We start from the raw sequence: 25,184 nt of genomic DNA, 5'->3' as shown, positions 1-25,184 counted from the left end.
TTACCGCAGCTGTGACAACAGCCTGCAATGAACGTGCACAAAAAGCCATGTAGAAAGGCACACTGCCACCAGCTTTTAGATTAACTTGTCAAAGTAACTAAAAGTTACTGGAGAGGCGAGAAAAGGGAGATAATGTTTCCACTCAGCACTTCACATAAGGTGGGGTGTGCTGATCTAGCACAATCAAACCCATCTAGGATACACAGTACCCCCCTGCCCTGGTAACAATGCTTTATCACAGAGAAAATAAAAACGGAAGCTCTAGCAGCTCCCAGCAACACTGCACAGCAAGTGCTGTCTGCTGCAATAGTAAATGGAAGATGGCACAAAAGTTGGAAGAAAGCATAACTCCATTAAAAAGTCCCAAAAAGAGGTAGATGGGTTGCAAGTGAGTGTGGAAAAAGGTTCCCTCTCACTCAGGAAAATTAGTCCAAACATCCAATAGTCCAGCAAAAATGCAGGGGCACTTACAAAGTGGGATGAATTTCACTCAAAAAGGAAAATATACCTAACAGTTTTTTTCCCCACCCTGCCTCGCCCCAGTCTAGATGAAATTCAGTAAGAGCCTTGCTGAGGTTCCGTATGGAGCCCTTTTGAAGACAATCACATAGATGTGCCTTTTAAGTTAATAGCAGCAATGCTCTGAAGTACAACAGATGGTGTGACTTCTCCAGTAACTAGGGGCTGCTCTTCTGAGATTCACTGTTATCAGTTAAACACGATTCATGGGGCTGCGGAAGGACATACATGCAGAACACATGATCATATTGAAAAGCCCTTAGCAGCTCAGCATAGAAATAAACTGAAGGCCCAGTTGTCTGCACTGTTACTAGAGTATCCTTTAATGCAAATAAACAACACCTTTCCTTCACTGTACTATATTGCCCATACATCTGTCATGATTTTTTAAAGTTGCTGATTTGTTCTTCACCCCCACTCCTCCAAAGGAGTGTTCTTCGTTGCCCCCTTCTCCTCCTCAGCTCTGGATTCTGTGCTAGCCTCCAATACTAGATGACATGGCTCTGTATAAAGTGAGGGATTGTAACAGTAAAACACTCACTGGGATATTTTAATACCCTGGCAAGCTGGAGTGAGGAGTCGGATACAGAAATGGCATTTTTGCCATAAACCTTTATTTTGGATAAATCAAAAGAGAACCTAACTTTCCCTACTTCTAAAGAGGAATCCATATATAAAGGAATATTTACTAAGTTGCTTGTTGTCAGGATGAATATCCAAGAAAATAACAGTTCTCTGTCCCAAAGGTCTCCTCTACTCTAGCCTTACCACTAAAACATAATCACCTAAAGATAAACAGGAGAATGGCTCCCTTCCCCTGGTTGGTGCTCAAAGTCAATTTATAACAAATCTTCAGCTTATATTGGATCAGGAGAATATTCCCTTCTACTGATGTGACCACTTTTCTTGATAGCGACAGTTTCCACCAAGTTCTTTCATGCTTTGCACCTTTGTAACAGTTCCAGAAACAAGCAGCGACTTCCTCTTCTTCTTGACACTATAGTACGATGATTTAGAGCCCAATTGCCAACAAGGAGAATTACACCCTTCTCCTGGTGTGACTCCTGTTATTCGCCTTATGAGTTCATCCAACTCCTTTCTTGCTCTTTTCCACCTCTTTATATAATCACTGAATTGGTGGAGATTATTCCTGATGCACTCCACAATGATATCTGTCTTCTGAGTACTGTGACGAGGGAGATTGCTTCTGATGCACTCTTTAGTGATGCACTCCTTATGAATATTGTGACAAGGGAGATTACTTCTGATGCACTCTTTGTTGTAAGTACTCTGACAAGGGAGATTACTTACAATGCACTCTTTCTTGTAACTACTCTGATGAGAGCAATTACTCCAATGCACTCTTTTTTGTAAGTACTATGATGAGGTAGATTACTCCTGATGCACTTCTCAATTATACACTCCTTCTTATTAGTACTGTGACAAGGAAGATTACTCCCAATGCACTCCTCAATGATGCACTGTTTCTTGTAACTACTGTGATGAGGGAGATTACTCCTGATGCACTCTTTGTTCTAAGTACTGTGATGAGGGAGATTACTCCTGATGCACTCTTTCTTGTAAGTGCTGTTACGAGGGAGATTGCCCCTGATGCACTCATCTCTGTAAGCACTGTGCCGAAGGAGATTACTTCAATCCACTCTTTCTTGCATCCACTGTGACAAGGGAGATCACTCATGATGCACTCATCTCTGCAACCACTGACGAAGGAAATTACTACCAATGCACTCTTTCTTGTGCGCACTGCGACGAGGGAGATTACTCCTGTTGCACTGTTTCTTGTAAGTACTGTGATGAGGGAGATTACTCCCGATGCACTCTACCTAGCAATTACTGGTGTAAAGGGGATTACTCCTGATGCACTCTTCTCTGCATGCATTGTGCCAAAGGAGATTACTCTGGATACTCCTCTCAGCCACCCACACACCCCTACTAGCTCTCCCATGCCTCATGTTACCGGATGCTGGGCAAGGTCAATTCACTGGTTCTTCCTGGGGTTGGGGCCCATGTGCAGAAGTGTAGGCGCAGTTTCGGACTAAAAGGTCCACCTTCTCAAGGTCACGCCACCGTCTTTCTGCTCACAGCTAGCACTCAGGCCTGCTCGTGCTAGGCCCTAAGAAGGACTCCCTCGGTCGGCTGTCGGCATCCAGTGCACTGAGGACTCATGCTCCTCTCCACAAGTCTCCTTCCCTGGTTTGAAGCTCCTGGGTCAGCCTGGCTTCCCACCTGGTGCTCTCTTTCCTCAGTCCTTTCTCGCTTTTTATATCTTGGAGCTGGTTCCTCCCCGAAAGAATGTTAAAGTCTTTCTTCAGTTTTCCTAGGTTGATCTTCATGTCTCCTTGGGGCTTCTTCTTCTCAGTACTGTCTAGCTTTGACCATTTAGTGATCAGCATTACTCCTTCGATCTTCTTCTCAGTACTTTCTGGTGTTGACTATTGAGTAATTGGCATTGCTCCTTCAATATCCCTAGTACTTAGAAGAGAGGTAACCTTAAAATGTACAGAAGGGAGGGAAGAAGTATTTCTATAACAGACCCTAGTATTATTCACTGGCTTCTCAAGGGATAGGGGTTTAGGCAGCTTAGTCATGGCATGGAAGTCCTTGTCCCCACAGGGGGAGTCTCTCCCTGGAACGTCCTCCTGCTGTTTGCCACCCCTTGGGGAATATCGGGTAGCGGCTTCAACTCCCTAGCTTCACAGGGAAGGGTTCCTCCCATGGGAGAAGTGACGGAATCCCATGACTCATCACATTACCCACAATACTTTGCAAGGGAAAAATATTTAAAGCCTCACCATATTATGGGCAGTTTACGAAAATGTAATGAACATGCATACACACAATCTTTTTGCACAACCAGATTGTTTGCAACTTTCCCCCAATCTAATATTGTTGGATAGGATTAAACAAGTGCTCTGTGAAACCATTTTTGTATTGCAGAGAATGACCATAGCATTTGTTAAGGTCTAGACATAAAGGAACTCTGAAAACCTGGAAAGCATACATGTTTTGTGAAAAGCAATGCAGCTGTTTGAATATTAATTGCCGTAATGCTATATGTGAGTAGTGTCAGGCGTATTCCATACCCATAATCCCTTGCAGGCCAAAAGACACTGTTGCAAACTTGTTTTCCATGTATAGGATAATTTTAGCAATGCTAAAGTAGAAGAGGTTGAGCATATTTGCCTACTCAAAATCCTTAGAGGGAAAAATTCACATTTGAGTTTTATAAGGCTTTAAATTGCGGGCTTCAAAGCACCTGTGTGACATATGTACAACCAACAGGAAGCATGGTATGAGTCTACACATCCAGGTAGCCTGCTTACTTACAGTCAGTATCTGATATTTGAGCTGACGATTTGGTTACATAGTGTGTGTGTGACGGTTTTGCTAAAGCACCATTGGCAACATAAATTCTGGTACTTGCACGTTATTCATATTAGACCAACTGTGAAAAACCAGACTGTTTTTCACAGCCTAGTTCCCGGGGATCCCATACTCAGGTGGCCAGGGAAAGGCCATCGCTCATGGATCCCAACACTGGGGATAGACAAGTGAGGGAGGATCACCTGGGTCATGGGCCCTCAGGGAGTGGGGGTGAAACACATGATGGTAAGACATGGTAGCCCCCTTTTTCATTAACCGACCTAACTCCTATCCCTGTTTTTTAAATGGGAAACTACCACTCCCATAATTCCTCCCCACTTCACATTGACAACACTACTGAGCCGAGGAAGATGAGGAATGAGGACAGGAGGATTACCTCTACTAACTTGCAATGGCTCTGCCCCACTAATGATATAAGGCAGAGTCAGGCATGTAATACGAATTACATACACCTGCCACTTGTTGACACTCTCGGTCAGGATAAAAGGTGGCGTGCACAGGCACACTTTGAGTCAGGTTGAGTGCGAGAAGGAATAGCTCTTTTGGGGCTGATGCAAACCAGGCTTTGGAAGTTGGAATGCCAATAGGCTGATCTGCTGTGGAGAATGAGAAAGTGCCAGGCAAGAATTCCATCCTTTCGGGAAGCTGTAGCGTTCCAGGACTAAAAACGAGTGAGCAGAAAAGCGAAACCTTCAAAATGCTTCCAGGTGGCCCGCTACCCTCCCGGGTGAACAAAGGAGTTGGGGAAGAGCAGAGGAGGCTTTCGTAACGGCCTTGACTGCTACGGTAAAAGCATTGCAATTAGAAGCCCAATTAACACGCCCATTGAGTTATCGAAGGCAAGCAAAAGCCTGATTTGTGTTAAGAGCAAAAGGGGCATGTAACAAGAGTTGAAGGTTGTGCGTGTGCTGATAAACCGCTTAATGAAGAGAACAATGATTGAATGCTGAGAAAAGAATACAAAGTAACAGAGTGGCCCTGCAAAGTGGAATCGCACATTTGAAAGTCTCTGTGAAATGTTCTGAGTAATGGAAAGTGGGAAACGAAGGCAAGAAAGTAATCATGATCCCAAACGAGAGTTTATTGAGTGAAAAGCAATCTATATGAAAAATTGCTAAGAGGGCGAACGTAAAGAGGACATGAACTTTGAAAGATGCCAAGAGGGCAAAAGTAAAACCTCAAGTATCAAGGATCATTGTTGGTGTGAATATAAGATTGTTGATTGTCAAATTGTTTAAAAAGAGGTTGAAGTGGTCATGCAGAAGTATACATAAAATCCTTGCTGTTTTTCGAAAGTCTTTCACAGTAAAAGGAGATAAGGATAGAACTGTGAGAAAGACAGGCTTGAGCCCGCCAAAGGGTAGCCTGTACTGAACTGTAGTAAAATGAAAGTTAAGTATGGAGGACAGAATGTGGGGAAGAGAACACCCACAAAGAGAAAGACAGGCTTGAGCCTGACGGAGGGAAGCCTATGCTGAACTGTGACGAAGTGAAGAGTTAAATGTGAATGGAGAGGCAGGCTTCAGCCCGGCGGAGGGAAGCCTGTGTTGAATAGTGGCAAAGTGAAAGCCAAGAGCAGAACTGTGTATTTGTGGTAGGCGGATGATGCCTGAAGAATTGATTAGATTGTCAGAAGCTTAAAGTCCAAACATGAACTGTTGAATTTGACCAGCAAGCCAGTGTGTGCAAGACTGATAGAGCAGTGCAATCTCGCTATCATTTTTAAAAAACTGTCGCGACCCCGTGCTTCTGAACGTGGGGAAGGGAGTTGTTACCTAAGCCATTCTGACATATCTTTTAAGACACTATTTTTCCTTTTTGTATTCTCTTTACACATTTGTCATTTGAGAAGAAGGGCAAGGTTAGGTTTTCTTAGTATAGGCCTTTTTATTTTGACTCGACTGACTTGGACTGGTTTATTGTTTCTTTTATCGTCGAGACTACTCACATTTTAGAGTTAGGACCAGTTAGGAATTTCACCAACTCCAGTAAACTACAAAATAAAGGTTTTTGAAACTTGCATCGATTGTGTCTGTGTCTACTGTTGATTCCATGCCTTCCATACTCAACATTAAACTTTTGTTTGTGCCTTTTTAGTTATTGAGAAGGTGGGAATTGTCTGTGTGTGGTGGTAACGCTTTTCTGAGCCGCACCCAGAGGAAGCTGGGTAAGCACACATGAGCACAGGTTAAAGGGGACAGTGGTCACAGTACGCAGTCAAACATTCACCATGTCTCAGCCATGAAAAGTGTCAAATCATAAAGTATGGGATAATTTTGTAACGCTAAAGAAATGCACCAACGGTGGTCAGTCAAAATCTCGAAAACAAAATCTCGAATGACAAAAAGCCCGAAACAAAAATCTCGAAAAAAAAAATATCGAATTTTTTATTTATTTATTTATATGTTTCTGGGGTCAGGTAAGTAAAAAAAAGGGGTAAAATAAAAAAAATGAAAAAAAGGGGGAAAACACATTGGAAAAAAACACATTGAAAAAAAAATTCGACATTTTTTTTTCGGCCTTTTGTATTCGAGATTTTTGTTTTCGAGATTTTTTTATTCGGTATTATCACTATGAACCTGTACCAACATGCATCATCTCTAGATAGGTAATATAGAACAAAGAATATTTTAAAAGCCACTGTGGGGAAAGCCTCAGTAAGAAAATATATAATTCACACTGGTTAATAATAACTTGAAATGTTTCGTGATCTCTCCCAAAACCTTCATGGGCAGCTAACTTAATTTTCAAATGCGATGATGTTGTGCACCCCTACCTCCGCAAATACGTTTTCTCAGGTGGACCTTCACCTGAAATTCTCCCAGCGCCAAAAATTGATTCAGCATCTTAGTTTACGAACCTTGGGAGAGGGCAATATGCCTGTACATTACCAGCCTACCAACTAAGGGTGTCCACTTCTTGTTTCGAGGCCATAGTCTCTTTATGAGAAGCTACAACGTCCCTCCTTTTTAACATATGGCCTAGAGACCCCAAGTTAGTTTCTTCCTGCCCCGAGATGGCTCGGCTGGAAAAACTCAACATACACCTTTCATTAGGTCAGGTTAGGTTTAGCTATTTCCACAGGAGTCACCAATATCTTTGTAATCCCCCTCCTAAAGGTTAAGTCCACCTCTGCTAGAAGTTACAAATGTAAAAATAAAATCCACCCTCTGGGAAAAGGGAAAGGAACAAAAACTCAAGATCTTCTGGAAATTTGTAGCACAGCCGGAGTAAGAAAAAACCCTTAGTTAAAAGCCTTCCCCTGCACCTTACTGTAAGTGTTAAATCCCCTACCTCGGTCTTCCCAGCATACTTGACATCCCTGCTAGTTTCCTGGGTGTGTCTTTTCAGAAGGCCTGGTCTTGAGAGCATTCGAAATACTTTATCCTGAGTTGCACTAATTTCCTCTCCAACATCAGGGTAACTGGTGACTTCCTCAAGAGGTGTAATAGCATACTAAATGGCAAAGGTAATCCAGCCGACCAAAACAGCCTACTACCTAGGCTGCCACTGACCATAACTTACCCCATCCCCTAACTTGCGAACCACAAATGTCCCTTGATATTCCTGACTGAGACAGTATTTACAGAGGCGGCGGACAAACCCTGCCGGTACTGGTCCGATGCCCAGGGTAAGGGCCTGAACAAAGGCAAGGGTACCTTAATATGGGAGGCAGCACTGAGCCACATCCTCTGTTAATGTCACCAGTAATACCCACTACTGCAGAACATGGTGGCTGAAGTCTTCTTAAAAGAAAACCTACCTAAGACATGAGCAACGTTGTGGGTCTTGCCTTTAGTCCGTATTCAGTGTTTATTAAAAAAACAGAACATGCTCTATAGGTTAGCGTGGCGGCGCTGCTGAAGCCTCAGGTACATTTATATATTAATTTTTGGTCAAAAGAATTAAGCACCTGCTTTTGGATAGAGGTGGAGGGAAAGCATGTGGCTGATGGCAGGCACAGAATTGGGTGTAAAGCTCACAGCTACTATGAATAAGGACTTGCACTCTCTAATTGAGATCCTGGAAGGAGTGTACACAATCGTGGCTTTCCCCATCATCGCTTTAGCTCCCAAGACATCTGCCTCCACCCCTCAGTTTCAATCAAAAATTCAATTTCTCAGGTGTTTCCACCGCAGATGTGGTCCTGCGCCTATAAAGCCCTCAATCCCTAATACTGCTCCCATTCATGCTTCTGCCAGCTAGCAGCTTGTGGGTCACTTTATCCCAGCACATTGTTATTTCCTGAGGGCGTGATCCCTTCTTTCCTCAAACATTCTTTTAGTTATCCTCTTTAGAAGAAGTACTTCTCCAGATAATACCTATAGCTGCAGACATAGCACCATCCTCTAATCAATGCCCAAAACTTTGAGGACCTTCACCACTCCAGAGTCCAGGCTTCATTACTATGAATTATATCTTAGATGCCCGCCTGCCAGGGTTTAGATCTAGTCCCAGTACTAAATCTGCTTTACTCAGTGGCGGCTGGTGATTTTCTTAATTGGAGAGGCATAAACATTTCCTATTAACGTGGTGAGAAAACAATCAGAGAGAGTGACCCTAAACCAAACAACATGGTTTGTGGGGTGGGAGAGGTAAATTCCCTAAGACCCTCAATGAGAATTTTTTCAAAATAATTGATTAAAATGGTACATTTGTTTTTATTATACGGTGTTATAGTTTACAAAAACATTTCACACTCATATAAATTATTATCAAACACATTATAGAAATAAGAAAGCAGTAAAGAAAAAGACATTATATATATATTTCACAGCCCGCGGTATCTGGCGTATAGTCATGGCTAAGTTGCTAAAATCATAGAAAGAGCACTTTTCCGGAGGGTTATAACTTCCCTCCCCCTGGACGAATCTTCACCAAACTTTGCAAAAATGCATATGGCCCCTCTCAGAATTGGTTCGCCAAGTGGGGTGAGGTTTCGTTTAGGGGGGCAAAGTTATAGGGGGGATCCCACATTTTTGTTTTCCACAGACTGAATGGGGAAAAACTTTGTGCATGGCTACAGCCCGAACAGCTGGATGGATTTGCACCAAATTTGCAGCAGGAGCGGGTGTTTGGGTCAGAAGCGTGCTTTTGTGTGTTTGTTGGAAATCGGACCAATACTTTTGTTGCAAAGGAATGAAATGTACGTCCCAAAAAATTAGTGATGTCTTGGTCCGCTCCGCGAACACTTTTCCCTGTTTGCTTTGCGGACCGAAGTCTCATTGGTCTGTGGTACACCGTGCTGGCGGCGAACAGTGGACGCGGCCGGTGGGAAATGCTGCCATGGTGTATCGGGGGACAGTGTTGTGGTGTGTGTGGCAAGCCCCTAATGCATTGTGTGTATAGCTGGGCCTCCTTTATGTAACTGTGTGGCCCCTAAAAGTACTCATATCTGCCTCCGCTCCAGCGTCCCTTTTCCCTGTTCGCTGCGCGGTGAAAAATGTGATTGCTCTGCAGTGTACAGTAACGTGTTGTGCATGAAAAATTTTGATAACGCTGGCATGTCGTTTCCGAGGGCAGAGCAGTGGCGAGCAGGCCTGGAAAACATAGTTTACAGCATCTTGTGGTGGGAATAAGGGATGGAAAGGGTACGGGTGTGAGAAGTGCTGCAAGTGACACATCTCATTAGAAGAAGACGGTGGTGTGTCAGCGGTATCTGTGCATTCTACGCCAATTCGTGGTTATCTGAAGAGGCAACAATCTTGTGTGGTCATTGCAGCCAGCCTTCATTATGGCATGCCAGCTGCAGCGGCGATGTCTTTCTGTGATGAATGGTGTCAAGCACATTTGCGGAAGGGGAGTGCAGTACACAAGACATGTACATTTACAGATAGGGTGTGCTATGGTTTGCTGTGTGTGGTAATTCCATAGCCCCTTTAATGCATGGCTGCAGCCCTTTCACAGAAAAGTATGCCCATTGGTTGAAAAGGTATGTAGATTGGTTGAAAGTCAGAGCCCCATTGTCGCTTTGTGTGTGTGGTTTGGCTGCTTTGCACACATTGTTGGTTGCATGGGTGTGGTGATTGGTAGAACATCGTACAGTTGTCAGTGTATGGGTGGAGATGCTGCAGTGACCTGTCGTGCACTGTGTCCACTGGGTGCACTAATGGAATAGTGTAAATATGGAAGAGGTTACGGTGCATGTGGTTCTTACATGTGCTTGCGTAGTGTGCACTGCGCGGATTAGCAAGTGTTGCAGTGCACTATGCAGTACTGCTTGTGTGTACGTAGTCCAGTGTGGAGCGCAGGACCAATGTTGCGACGATTGTGTTGTTTGGTTGGCATTATTACAATGGTTTCTGAATGGAAGTGGGTAGGCGTGGCAAACCCTGCGGTAGGTTTGTGCATTACGGTAAGTAGAGCATGTGTGCATGCATTCCTGTGTGAGGAGGTTGGGTAGAAGTGCTGGTGCCTATGTTGGCTTTCTGATTTGTGGCACATGCCTAAATGTTCACCTGCATGGCTTTGTTATGTTGTGGTGGGCGTGGGCAAGTCCTAGATGATTGGGTACATGGCCGAAGGCCATAGGCCATAGGCCATGCACCCAGCAGGCTAGTCCTTCATGACATCCACCACAATGTTATGCAGTCATGCACTTGTCAGTCTGCATACATGTCAGGTTGGTGACTTGTATGCAATGGTTGTGGAGGACATTGTGGACTTGGTAGAGCAGCAGAAGTGAGCTGCTATGCGTACATTAGGATACAGTGTATATAATTGCCCCTGTTGCACAATAGGGAGCCGCATGTCACCATTTGCATTTGCTATGGTTAGGCTGTTAGAAGACCCATGCCGAAAGGACATGCTCAGCAGCACACATGTAGACCTTTATAACAGCCACCACAACCTATTACAGCCATGCAGTTGTCATGCTGCATGCATTTGAAGTTGCTGACTTTTACACAATGGTTGTGGAGGACATTGTGCACTTGGTCGACCAGAGGAAGAGAGCTGCTATGTGTTAATTAGCATATGGTGTACATCATTGCACCTGTTGCACAATAGGCCGCCACATGCCACCATGTGCATTTCATATGGTTTGCCCCTTATAAGCTCCTTGCTTCACAGAGTGCTTTAAGATATAGCAGCATAAAAGTGTTCAGCAGAACACATGTAACCTATGGCTAATCTACACGGCCTCCTACATACCGTCAGCACATCCAACGGACCATTATGCAGCCATAAATGGAAATATGTGCCCAGGGTGAAAGCTGGCAGGCTGATTTGCAGATGGGGAGTGCAGTGCACATGACATAAGCATTTAACCTTAGCCTGTACTATGGCAGGCTCAATTGAAGATGGGGAGTGCAATGCACATGGCATGAGCATTTAACCGTAGCATGTACGATGGTGTCTGCATGCATTTGAAGTTGGTGACTTTTACACAATGGCTCTGGAGGACATTGCAGACTTGGTACAGCAGCAGAAGTGAGCTGGTAGGCATACATTAGCATACATTGTACATCATTGCCCCTGTTGAACAATAGGGAGCCTCATACCACCATGTGCGTTTCCTGTAGTTTGGCCCTTTTAATTCCCTTGCTTTTGGGAGTGCTGTAAGATATTGCAGCCTGAAAGTCCGTGCTCAGCAGCACACATATAAACTATGGCTAATGTACACGGGTTCATACATTCCGTTTAGCACACCCAACGCAATGTTATGAAGCCATGTGTGCAAATATGTGCCCGGGAGTAAAGCTGCCGGGGTGAATTGCAGATGGGGAGTGCAGTGCACATGACATGAGCATTTACCCATAGCCTGTACTATGGTGTGTTTGCTGTGGGGAGGACCTAGCACCTTGTGTGCATGGCTGGAGTGGAAAGTGAAAAAAAGAGTCCTGCTTTACTATGCCTCTGCCTTCCTGGTACTTGGGGGAATGCTGGCCAATGGAAATGGGAGTATGGCCTTTGTCCAATCAGGTGCTCAGGGTGTGCATGATAGGCAAGAGCTCCAATAGGGAGAAGGACTCCTCCTGCTTCACTGGGGCACGGCCCTCGAGGTTCTTGGGGAAAGGCACGTGCCACATTCTGCACTTCACACCATACTGGCCGATGGAAATGCAACTATGGCCTTTGGCCAATCAGGTGCTCAGGGTGTGCGTCACAGGAAAGAGCACCAATATGGAGAAGGACTGCTCCTGCTCCACTGGGGCTGGGGCCCTTACCTTACTTAGGGAAAGGCACGTGCCACATTCTGCGCTTCTCACCATGGTGACCAATGGAAATGGGACTGTGGGGAATGTCCAATCAGGTGTGTAGGGTGGGCGTCACAGGAAAGGGCGACAATCATTTCTTGCATTAGTTTGTGCAGTGCGGCTGGCAAACATGGCAAGAGGCACAGTTTTCGTCGTGGGTGATGCCTTTGTGAAAGATCTGTTTGTGTATGCCCTCAAAGAAGGCTTTTGTGGCAACTTCGGTTTGGAGGGAGTGGACGCTTTGTGGTGCAGTGTCGAATAATGCTGTTTCGGCAGAGTGCTTGTAGAATGTCGATGCATGGCCTCTTTGGCAACTGTACATGTTGTGGTCATGCACTTTGGAGCCTTCCTTTTGGGTTCCATGGCTTGTTACAGTGTGTACCGTCAACTGAAGAAGATGATGAAAGCAGTGCAGCGCATTTTTCCCACTGCCAAGGTGCTTTTCTCATGTATACCCCCGAGAATAGTGTGGAAGTATTCAAATGATTCCTGTCGCCAGCCAGAGGCCGGAAGGGGTCTCATCAACAGAAGCATGTGTGACTTCATGAGTGCTGCTGGGATGTTCTCCTATGAGAATGAGAACATTGGTACTCAATATATAAACCTTTTCAAAGGAAATGGCATGTCTTTGTCGAACAGTGACAATGACATTTTGTTTCACAATCTATGGGCTGCACTGAAGACCCTATTGTAAGATTGTGAGCTGACGTTGAAAACACAAAATCACTTATAAGAACCGCAGAAAAAGATGTTTCTATGGAAGCGCCTTTAAAACAAAATAGAAAAAATAAGGCTCTTTTAAGAGCCGCCACAACTAAGGACGTCCCCTACCCTGGTTGAAAGTTATTTCTGCACTCCTGTGCGCGCACAGCACGAAAAGTCAATGAATATCGCAATAGTTGCAGGGTGGCACGTGTTAGATACACCCCTTTTGCAGATGACTGGCATAGAAATGGGCCTGTAGAGGCTATGGGATTGGTCAATAAGGTTTCTGGGTGTGATGTGCACGCACAGACTTTGGTACACGGTGTATGTGTCGACAGAAATGCAGAGGGTGCAGTTATGGCTGTGTGTTTCATGAGCCACAGCGTGCAGGTTTAAGGGGAGTTTGAAATACATCGCCTGAAAGTGATTCGAAAACACTGTGCAGTGGCTGCTCATTTTGGAATCTATCATGTGGTTGTGTACTGCTATGGAGTACCTACAATGAAGTGACTGATTTTGGTTTGTCTGTGTGACACTTTGGTGACAAGCAATCATGTCGATATTATTGTTGTTCATTTTGGAGGGAAAATTGCACAGCAAGTTACACAAGTTTCAGTGCTGTTTGCTCTGAAGTAGGCACTTGCCCAGGTCATGCATTTGTTTCCGATCTCTTGCATAACTTTGTATCGCATCATGCAGACACTGATGTGACAGCGTCATTTTTTATTTGGTCCGCAAATGGAGAAAGCGTGGTACATTGCGAAGAAGTGCATTTGTGCCTTTGTACGACTTGTGCCAATGGCGTACTTCACACATGGCCATATGACGTTTCACAGCATGAACAAATTTCCTCAGCTATAACGTTCATCTTATTATGCCTGCCGTCCCAATTTCTGCACACCCCATCCAAATTGCCATGGTGATCTTCTTGAAAGTAGTGAAACATTTTGGTACTTAGTGTTGGGCACTGACACTCTTCACAATGCTGTGCAACACGTAAAGAAACCTCTTTCTACAGCGACCCCCTTTCCAACCTATTGAACTACAGTGTTTTGCACATTGCCACGCCTCCCGCCCTGCATCCGTTGATTGGTAAATCCATTGTTCATCTCTAAAAGGTGCTTTCTTTATTTTCCTTTTTTCCTTTCGAAGTTCATTTCCATTTATTATGCTCTTCTGACCCACTCATAGAAGGAAAACAGCAGGAAAGGCCCGGTAAAGAATGGGCAGCACCTGCATGGATACGATAGGGGACGGGCGAGAAACAGAATTATTGGGTGGCCCTCACCTACATAGGCGCCAGTCATTGTCCTGCTCCCAGAAGGACCCTTCCCACGCACTTCCAAGTACCTTCCCTCTGTAGAGTACCGCGTTGCAATACATGCACAATACAATGCCCTTTGCCGGGTAAGGGTCTGTAGCGCGGCATATGGTCTGCAAGATGTTTTAGAGCTCTGCTGCCCTACAGGAGTGCCCCTCTTGTTGCCCGCAGCAGATGTGGCAAATGCTGTAGTTGAAATTACCCTACGTAGGAAGGACGGTAGAGTGCCCACTGGTCCCTTGTGCTTTCATTTCAGTTGTCGTCACATGCAGTACAAACACTTTATGGTACGTCATTAGTCTGAATAATGTTATGCCAATGACGATAGTTCATCCAATCCATATAAGATCTGCACGTAGATGCAGCTTGCTCCTTGGCTCCTCAGAGATATGCGCAATACAAATCATAAATCAAATCAAATAAATTAATTTGCCAGGTTGCTAGTAGATCCCTTACTGACAAATTGCCCCCTTCCACTCCCTGTTGTTTGCTCCCCACTACCTTGTTTCTCTGCTTTCCTCACTATGTTCTTCCCTCTATGATTGTAAAGCACTCAATTTCTTTTCGAAGCTAAGTCTGTGCTCAATAAATAATAATAATAATAATAATAATAATAATAATAATAATAATAATAATAATAAAAATTATACTCCTGTGTATTCCCTTTTAGGACAGAGATGTGGTTGTTGGAGCCCTTAATTCCCACTTTGACCTGTATGTAGCCCTCCACTCTATAAAAGAGCTGCAAGTTGCTCAAAACTTTGCTGTTAGAGTAGTACACGAGCTTTCTGTATTCCCCCATACGTCACTGGGTCTCAGATCCTATCAGCCTGAGGTTAGACAAATGATTATTTTTAAAACCATCCGACTACTTCACAAATGTGTATGGGGGGACATTTGCATATCTTTCCCAAAAAAATCACCAATATCCTCAGAGACCTCTAATATCCTCAACAATGGCCTTCTCTATATTACCCTAAACTTATGTGGCTCTGGGGGGGTCATTGTTTCTCGGTTTGGGGAACCAAAGGAGTGCAATAAGCGTGCTACCCCTATTAGGACAGAATCTAATATTGTCATTCTAGAGCGCTCCTTAAAACTCATCTGACAGCGGGTCACCAGTTTGTTCCTTCTTCTGCAGTGTTGATCAGTGCCAAGGCGTGATTCCGTTTGCAGTGCTGCTCTCTATATAAGTAGTTTCACTCACAGCACTTAGATCGATATCACAGTGGATGCAGTGACAGAATACTTTGATGCCCTGTGCAGGAGCTTTGAGTTACAAATTGCGGTAAGAATTGAGCAGGGCCTAGGAGCACAATCGTAATGGGACACCTGGGAGCAGTATACTATAAGGTAGAAGTAGAATGGAGAGCAGACTAGTGAGGGACACAAAAAGATGCCCTTGCTCAACATGCCATATTGCTCTGTATGTATATGTAAATATCTTTTTGTACATGTCTGTTGTAAAATGATATCTATGTACATACATGTAACCTTACCAAGTCCTGTAATGTGCCCAGATACCTTCGGGTTCGCTCTGCTTAACAAATAAATAAAACAAACAATCAAACAAACAAACACACCTTCAAACATTTACCAAACAAGAGCAATCCCACTCACAGAGGTGAAATGCACAGGTAAGAGATATAGCGCCTTCATGTTTTGTAGTAACGTGGGCCAAAGAAAGGCTATACTCTTAAGAGGGGACTAAATATGAAACAGTAGCAAGTCCAAAATAAAGGAATATTCAATCAAGGTTTTATAAAAAATAAATATATATACTTTAATTAAATACACCATATGAAAGACTAACTAAATTGAATACACTACAAAATTCCACCCCTGTGGATAGAACACCAAGTATATAAAAGATATGAATGTGCAGCACCTATGTTAATGAGGGAGCAAGAGTGGCCTAACCGGTCTCTAGCGCACCAAAAAATGGACCAGAGGGACAGTTAGAAGTTAGTCAATAATACCTATTAGCTTTTCTTGGCGGTTTGACAGCATCAAATCGGGCTTCTCGGAGTTGTGAGAGCGGTACAGATCATGTTCAGATGCTGCTAGTCGTGGTGATACATATCGGGAACAGGCATAGAGTGTGGTTCGAATTGAGGCAGCATCAGTTTGAATTCTGCTGTGGGGGCGAACATCTGGTTTGAACCAAGGCAACAACATGCTTAGCGGATGCTATTATATGCAGACTTGGCTCGGAGACCTGCCATCAGCAGGAGGCCAGCGCTGACGCTATTATATGCAGACTTGGCTCGGAGGCCTGCCATCAGCGGGAGGCCAGCGCTGCTGCTATTATATGCATACTTGTCTCGGAGACCTGCCATTAGCAGGAAGCCTACGCTGACACTATTATATGCGGACTTGGCTCGGAGATCTGCCATCAGCGGGAAGCCTGCGCTGACGCTATTATATGCAGACTTGGCTCGGAGGCCTGCCATCAGCGGGAGGCCAGCGTTGCTGCTATTATATGCAGACTTGGCTCGGAGACCTGCCATCTTCGGGAGGCCAGCGCTGCTGCTATTATATGCATACTTGTCTCGGAGACCTGCCATTAGCAGGAAGCCTACGCTGACACTATTATATGCGGACTTGGCTCGGAGATCTGCCATCAGCGGGAAGCCTGCGCTGACGCTATTATATGCGGACTTGGCTCGGAGATCTGCCATCAGCAGGAGGCCAGCGCTGACGCTATTATATGCAGACTTGGCTCGGAGGCCTGCCATCAGCGGGAGGCCAGCGTTGCTGCTATTATATGCAGACTTGGCTCGGAGACCTGCCATCTTCGGGAGGCCAGCGCTGCTGCTATTATATGCATACTTGTCTCGGAGACCTGCCAGTAGCAGGAAGCCTACGCTGACACTATTATATGCGGACTTGGCTCGGAGATCTGCCATCAGCGGGAAGCCTGCGCTGACGCTATTATATGCAGACTTGGCTCGGAGACCTGCCATTGGGGGGGGTGGGCGCAGCGCTGACGCTATTATATGCAGACTTGGCTCAGAGACCTGCCATCAGCAGGAGGCCAGCGCTGACGCTATTATATGCAGACTTGGCTCGGAGGCCTGCCATCAGCGGGAGGCCAGCGCTGCTGCTTTTATATGCAGACTTGGCTCGGAGACCTGCCATCTTCGGGAGGCCAGCGCTGCTGCTATTATATGCATACTTGTCTCCGAGACCTGCCATTAGCAGGAAGCCAGCACTGACACTATTATATGCGGACTTGGCTCGGAGATCTGCCATCAGTGGGAAGCCTGCGCTGACGCTATAATATGCAAACTTGGCTCGGAGACCTGCCATCGGGGGGGGGGCGCAGCGCTGACGCTATTATATGCAGACTTGGCTCAGAGACCTGCCATCAGCAGGAGGCCAGCGCTGATGCTATTATATGCAGACTTGGCTCGCAGACCTGTCATCAGCGGGAAGCCTGCGCTGACGCTATTATATGCAGACTTGGCTCGGAGACCTGACATCAGTGGGGGGGCCAGCGCTGACGCTATTATATGCGGACTTGGCTCGGAGACCTGCCATTAGCGGCAGACCTGCACTGACGCTATTTTATGCGGACTTGGCTCGGAGGCCTGCCATCAACAGGAGGCCAGCGCTGATGCTATTATATGCAGACTTGGCTCAGAGAACTGCCATCAGCGGGAGGCCTGCGCGGACGCTATTATATGCAGACTTGGCTCGGAGACCTGCCATCAGCGGCAGGCCTGCGCTGACGCTATTATATGCAGACTTGGCTCGGAGACCTGCCATCAGCGGGAGGCCAGCGCTGCTGCTATTATATGCAGACTTGGCTCGGAGACCTGCCATCAGCGGCAGGCCTGCACTGACGATATTATTTGCGGACTTGGCTCGGAGACCTGCCATCAGGGGGGGCCGGCGCTGACGCTATTATATGCTGACTTGGCTCGGAGACCTGTCATCAGGAATTATTGTCTTCTAGGAGATCTCAGGTAGATACCATTCTAAGCAAAAGATAGGACGTTGGAGTTCAAGATCCAGATGAGTTAGTGGGTTTCTTTTTTGGGTTATAATTAACTATGCCCAGATACTACGGGTGCGACCAAACTCACTGCCTGGCGTGAAGAAAGCGCTGGCACGGCGGGTCATGAAAGCTCATCCCCATACCAGCACACATCTCACGTGGGGCGATGGTTTCTGGCATTGCACCACCACAATACTCTAGACATGGGCGTAGGACATGGGGGACACAGTGAGGACAAATCCCCCCACAATTGTAAGTGGGGGGATGTAATGTCATTTATCTCCCCAGAATATGTTTGGTGTGTTGTGCAGGGATCTGTTTTTGAAGTGGGGGGAGGGGGCTGCTTACTCTGTAAGCAGCCCCCTCCCCCCGACCCCCAATGTATGGGGGCAATACCCTGGGGGCAGATGGGTGATCATCTGCCCCCCAGGGAAGAGGGCAAACAAATTATTTTTTTATGCAGTTTTGTGTGGTGGTGGGTGCGGGTGGGGCCACTAGCTACCATGGATTTTTGCAAGGGGGTGGCCCTCTCCCCCCCACCCTAAGTAGATGGGGCACCTTATGTAGCCCTCCTTGATGGCAGATTTCTGCCCCTAGGAAGGGGTACATGAGATGCCCCCATCCATTTGGGGTGGAGTGGTACTGCAAATATTGGCAGAGCCACTGCTCCCAAGCCTGAGGCAGTATGTTATGACCCCTCCCTGGGGGCAGATGGCCACACACATGTGCCCATCTGCCCCTAGGGAAGGGGCAAAACAAAGATATATATTATAACTTGTTTTGGGTGGGGGTGGGGAGGTCCGGGGGCCACCTAGACCACCAGGACTTTTTGTGTTTCAAAGGGGGGTGGGCCTCCCCCCACCCTAGGTGGATGAGGGGGCACCTTATGTAGTCCTCCCTGGGGGCAGATTTCTGCCCCTAGGAAGGGGTACATGAGATGCTCCAAACCATTTGGGGTGGGGGGAAAGGCCAGTGTAAATATTGGCAGAACCAACCCCCCCAAGATTGGGGTAGTTCTTTTGCCCCCAAACCCCGGGGGCAGATGGCCACACACATGTGCCCATTCGCCCCTAGAGAAGGGGAAAAACAAAACATTATTATAACTTGTTTTGGGTGGGGGGCCCAGCGGGGCCTACTAGACGACCAGGATTTTTTGTGTTTGAAAGGGGGCCCTCTCACCCCAACCTAAGTGGATGGAGGGGCACCTTATGTAGCCATCCCTGGGCGCAGATTTCTGCCCCTAGGAAGTGGTACATGAGATTCCCCCATCCATTTAGGGTGGGGGGAGAGGCCACTGCAAATATTGGCAGAGCCACCCCCCCCAAGCCCGGGGCAGTACATTTTGCCCCCTGCTGGGGGCAGATGGCCACACACATGTGCCCATCTTCCCCTAGGGAAGGGGCAAAACAAAAAATATATTATAACTTGTTTTGGGTGGTGGTGGGGGGACCAGCGGGACCCACTAGACCACCAGGATTTCTTGTGTTTGAAAGGGGGGTGGCCATCTCAGATTTCTGCCCCTAGGAAGGGGTACATGAGATACCCCCCATCCATTTGGGGTGGCGAGGCCACTGCAAATATTGGCAGATCTATTACAGATCCAGCCCCCAAGCCTGGGGCAGTACGTTTTGCCCCCCCGGGGGCAGATGGCCACACACATGTGCCCATCTGCCCCTAGGAAAGGGGCAAAACAAATTATAACTTGTTTTGGGTGGGTGTGGGGGTGGCCACTGAACCACCATGGATGTTATTAGTGGAAAGGGGGTGGCCCTCCCCCCTACCACAAATGGATGGTGCCATATCATGTAGCCCTCCCTGGGGGCAGATTGCTAGATTTGGGTTATCAGTGGGTTTCCCTAATCCCCTCTGGGCCCAGCTAGATGCACCCACACATATGAGGTGCCGTTTTCGTCGGGACACCTGTGGGAACGCAGGAAGGTAGGACATGTGTTGTTTCGGTGGGTGGGCAGAAGGAAATGTCTCTGAAATTTGGTGGAAGAAACCATAATTTTCAGACATTTCACTCTGGACACCCACCGAAACACGCCGCCAAAAACACATGTCCTACCATCCTGCGCTCCCACAGGTGTACTAACGAAAACGGTATCTCACGTGTGGGTGCACCTACCTGGGCGCAAAGGGAAAAGGCTAACCCACTGGTAAGTGCAAGCCTTTCGGCAGAGCAGATTTTGCTCATGTTGACAACATACAGATTTGGGCCTATGGTGTCGAATTCACCAAGGAAAACAGGGAACCTCGTGCATTTCCGAAAAGAGGACACCTGTGGGAATCCACAGAGGTCTGACTTGCGCGAATCACCCCAGAATGTATTACCCACAATCCCCGGCAAAGTCTGAAACATTACGACCGCCTACATTTAGGGAAAAAAAGGGCCAAATTTGGCCGAGATATCTTATGTAACAAAAAAGTTACAAGGGATTGAATGGCGACATACCAAAATCACCAAAAAAGGCCTTGGCAGAAATACCCATGGCAGTTAAGGGGTTAAGACAGTAAAGCCCCAGAAGAGATATCATTTGTAAGGTAGCTCAGTGAGTTAATGCTCCAAATGCAGATTGTGCACAGGAATATGTAAACGCCTGTGTTACGCACCTGGCTTAATTTTCCGGTGTGATAATATGCAGAGTGAATGCATTCAGCTTCCGATGCAACAGAACATTTTCCAGGTCAATTGGTTCAGAAAAAGTGGTGGAAAACACTATTACTGTCGCTTTTTCTAATTGGCCGGATTTTTCTGGGTGGAGTTTGGGAGCCGAATGGACACACCAGGACTCCCTGTATTTCCTGCTCCACCAGACAAATGCGGCCTTACTGCCAAGCATGGATTCTCATGCTGGAAATAAGGAAAGGGATTCCTCTGGGATCTCCTTGGAAATTAAACCTGGTAAAAGCGGGCGGAGTCCAGAGGAAGCCATTGTCAAATCCGCCAGAATTCGCTAATTGCGCAAGGTATTTCCACTCTTCCAGAGTGGAAAAGCAATGTCATTTCACCTGCCTTTCATGCTAAAATCTTCCATTTTGTGGCGGAAAAGTAAAAACCTGCGCCAATGGAAGTGGTCCACTCCATGCAGTTTACTTTGCGCCTTGATTCTTGTGGGTTTTGCGTGATGCTACACATGTAATAAATACATTTCACATGACCCCAGATAAATGGCAATTGGTGATCAGAATGAGTGAGCATGGCATGTTGCTGGTAAGAAGAGGGTGTCCTGTGCTTCTTGAGTGCGTTGGCAAATGCCCTCAATTGCCATCTCACATTAAACAGGTGCTTAAACCCATCAGTGTGGATTGCGCAATAATAAGTCGACAGAGGTATTTCAAAGGGCCAATTTAGCTCTTTGGGTGACATTGTCAAAGTGGGAGAATGTTGCCCAGAATGTGCCACTTTCTCTGCAAAGTGAATTGTGCCCACCCGAGGAAGAAGTGTGAAAAACCCACAAGGGCACCGTGCCCTGCTCTTTCTGTGTGTGTCTTCCCTACAGGGCGACAGATGCAGACTCAGACATGGGTAAGGCTCAGGTGGCAAGCCTGTACCCTAGTTGATGCGGCAAAGGGTTCCAGACTTCCGAGGCATTAGTAGCATTGAGTTACATGCCACCTGACAGGTATGTGTGATAAAGTTGCAAAGCAGAGCTGTTAGTGGACTAAAGCAGGAGGCAACCTCTGCCCACCCTCAAAGGGTACGTACGACCAAAAGTAATAGGCCCCTCCCCCATCATGGCTGTAAGGACCAGGCTCCAAACCAGGGCAAGAATGCCCTCCAATCATCTATGCCCACAAGTAGGGTACCCCTCGTGCTCCAGGAACCCTGTTGAGCAACCTCTATGCTTTCCAGGTGATACTAACATTATTTAAAGCCAGAAGTCTAAAAGGTAATCGCTTAATTGCAGCTGGAAATTAGCTCCTGGCGTGATCAAAATGTCTTAACTAAGTGTGATATCATCCCCTTCATTTATAATCAATATGTGTGTTGTTGCGTTACTTCATCCACTGAATTACTGTTAGAAACATATGCAAGAGTTGTGTCTCTTGTGTAGGCATTAGGAAGGCTGTTGCCAACCTCTGGCATAATATGCCCATGTTCTTCCAATATTGGGTAGCTGTTGCCCTCTTATGGCCAGGTAGAACCATTATGGTAGTGACTGGCAAACGCCTTTCCCCGACAGACCGTAAAGCGGAAATAAGAGGCCGATTCAAGACACAGAACAGACTGCAGCTGCCGTTGCTGTGTTACGGAGAAAATGTTGAGTGTTCAAGCTAGGAGGTATGCATTAAGCAAGCAAGCAGTGAGACAAGGGAGAGGCAAAGAAAGGCCAGAGGGGCTCTTTGAATAGTGTAACAGGACAGAGGACCCATGCTCTGCCGTCCTAGTAACATATGAGAGAATCAAATAGATCAGGTTTTGCAGCAAATGTTAAACGAGAAAGGAACAGAGTCCACCTATGCATTCAGAATAACTAAGGCAAAGAAAGGCTAGGCTCTAAAGTCAGCATGAGATGGAATAAGAGGGACCAGGCTCATCGTGAGAGGCTGGCCCGGCCCTCCCAGGAGCGCTAGAGGGGCAGCCCACATAGCGAGCTGCCCCTCTGGTCACCCCCCTGGGTCCACAAACACCCCACCTACTAGGCATCCCCCGGGTCTGACGCATCCGGCCACGGACCTGGGGAGTGCTTATAAGGGGGTAGGCTTGCGATCGCTCATCCTCCTTGTTTGCTGTCCCCCCCACACCCCGGAGGACAGTCAAAGCAGCAACATCACACACCTGGTCCCTCCACTCCAATAACAGGGCTTACTCAGAGGTACAAGCAAGATTTCCTCTTTCTTTGAAACCCCCATCCTTCCATTCCAAGAGACACACACATCTCCTTGCCCCACACAAAAAAGTAGCAACTTGCAGTTGGTAGAAAAGGCTGCAACTCCTTTATTTGGCAGGAATCCACTTACAGGTGATCTGCCTCTTAACGAGCTGGTGTCCTAGCTGTGGCCCACTGGAAGTAATTGCTATTTCCTCTCTCACTTTCCCGTCTCCCTTCCCCCTCACACTTTTCCCTTTCGCCTTTCCCATGACCTTGCGCAATCTCAATGACACCTGGCCTAGTAAGATCGCTGTCTGTCTTCCCGTTGTTCCCCCTCACTTGCGACGTCGCGCATCGAAACACTACGATGCGCGACGAGGCATTGTTGTATATGCGCGTTATAAATGCCATATCATATCATATCATATCTTACCATGAGCTCATAGTCAGATGACAAATCCAGAAATGCACATATAAAGACATGTTCTTTTCTGCTGCATCCTTTAATTTTCTTCTGTTTTCTTTTCTTCTTTTCTCTTGTTTTATACAGTGATATTTGTAATTTAATACGTACTGCTATTTTAATTTTGGGAAAAGTCGAGTTCTTTGACTAAAACACAATAAATACATTTTAAAAAGCAAAGTCCCCAAGGTGTCCTGTCCCCCACAGATTGTATGTGTCTCCTACGCCCCTGACTCTAGAAAGTTGGTTTTAAGTTATAACCACAGCACCACTCAAGACAGCATTTTTCAATGAAAAGGAGTGCCTGTGTGCTAATATACATGCCTGATTATATTCAGCAGGTGCAAAGTTAAAACCAGGACTGGGCTAGCATTCTGGGAACTTGTAGTCCTGGATCTCCCCATCCGCCCATTATAAAGCCAGGGCAACAGGTCCCAGCATGCAAAGTTAAAACCAAAACTGGAGTAACATCTCCTGAATTAAATAGGGCATGTTAGCACATATGTAGCCAGTATCTACATAAATTAAGATACAAATAGAGGTAGGTTCGCTCCTCTTTACCCCATTTCTCATTTCACTCATTAAACAGGTCGTCTTCACTTCACCATTTACCTCACTCCCTTCATCTCCCCTGTTGAAGTTTCCATGGCACTACAGATAGATTTGCTGTCACTAAACTAGACCTTGGCCGAAAGAGCGTTGCCCGGCCCCTCCTTGAATAGCATATACACTCACCGAGAAATAGATGGGTGGGTACGCGGACGGGTTCACCCCAGCAATCACCATGTCTGCTCCCGCCATGGTTCCTTTAGGGCTGAGTCCGAATCCGACCCATCCGGTGGTCTGCACCTGCAGCTCAAAGGTGACCTCCTGCCGGCTCGTGTTGAAGTCCCAGCGCAGGAGCACTGCCCCTTGGGTGTCCAGGACCTGGGAGAAACGGAGGGCGGGCAGCTGGGCCAGGGCCAGTGGCAGGAAGTAGAGGCCCACCACTAGGGCCGTGGGGCTCATGCTCGCTGATGGTCGGGTGCGTGTCAGAGGGCGCGGTGCACCTGCCTCGTGGGTCTGTGCACGCAGAGTCAGTGGAGTTAAATGAACAAGTCTGAGAGTTCTACCGGGAAAGACTCTGCCGGGGCATGGAGAGAACCCTTGGGCTGGGGTGTTGCTAAACAGAAGATGGCCCACTTTCGCAAGTGCATTCGTTCTGGCAGGCCCATTCCTGTTGCAGGCAGGTCGGGTGAGTGTTGACTCCACCCGGCCTCTCAGCGCACTTTCCACAGCCCTCTCCTGCGCTACTGCAGTAGCCGCCCACACGCCTTTTATCGGTCCTGATACCAGGTTTCTATGTAACCAGGGACTTCATCACGGACCCCAGAACGAGCCTTATATTTTGGGTAAACACCAGCTTCTGAGTATGAAATGCACTCGAAGCATCAGTGCCCCGAGCACTACGCTTAAATCTACAAGTTTGGGGAAGGGCCGCTCAGGACAGCTGCCAATACATGAGCCCCCTCTGTAAAGAAATGACTTCTGTTCTGCGGTGGGGTCACAGGGGTGAGTAGTGGCTAAACAGCCTACACCCTCCCGCCCCCAACACACACTACTACTAAACCAGCATAAAGGTAAAACGGGCACCTCCTTCACCTTTTCTGGTAACGAGGGCCGAGGCCAGGCTATATCTTCAGCAGAGGTGTGGGGTGATAGCAGTAGCAACCAAACAGAAAGCCCCAAGACGCCAAAATAAAATAATATCTAG

General features: G+C 46.8%; 1 protein-coding gene across 1 annotated transcript in view; it reads right to left on the bottom strand.

The window, feature by feature from the left end:
- The window catches only part of LOC138580141 (putative DBH-like monooxygenase protein 2), a 460,802-nt gene extending 436,168 nt beyond the window's left edge, over positions 1 to 24,634 (bottom strand). The window contains exon 1 of the mRNA XM_069650458.1: positions 24,167 to 24,634. Within this exon, the coding sequence (XP_069506559.1) occupies positions 24,167 to 24,439 (273 nt within the window). The 5' untranslated portion in view covers positions 24,440 to 24,634. The remainder of the gene's footprint in view (positions 1 to 24,166) is intronic.
- Between the last annotated feature and the right edge of the window lie 550 nt (positions 24,635 to 25,184).

Source organism: Ambystoma mexicanum, chromosome 3p, assembly GCF_040938575.1.
Source record: "Ambystoma mexicanum isolate Mex_15411 chromosome 3p, UKY_AmexF1_1, whole genome shotgun sequence".
In the NCBI taxonomy this organism is placed as follows: domain Eukaryota; kingdom Metazoa; phylum Chordata; class Amphibia; order Caudata; family Ambystomatidae; genus Ambystoma; species Ambystoma mexicanum.
Note: the sequence above shows the minus strand (reverse complement) of the source record. Positions and strands in the feature narration are given on the sequence as shown.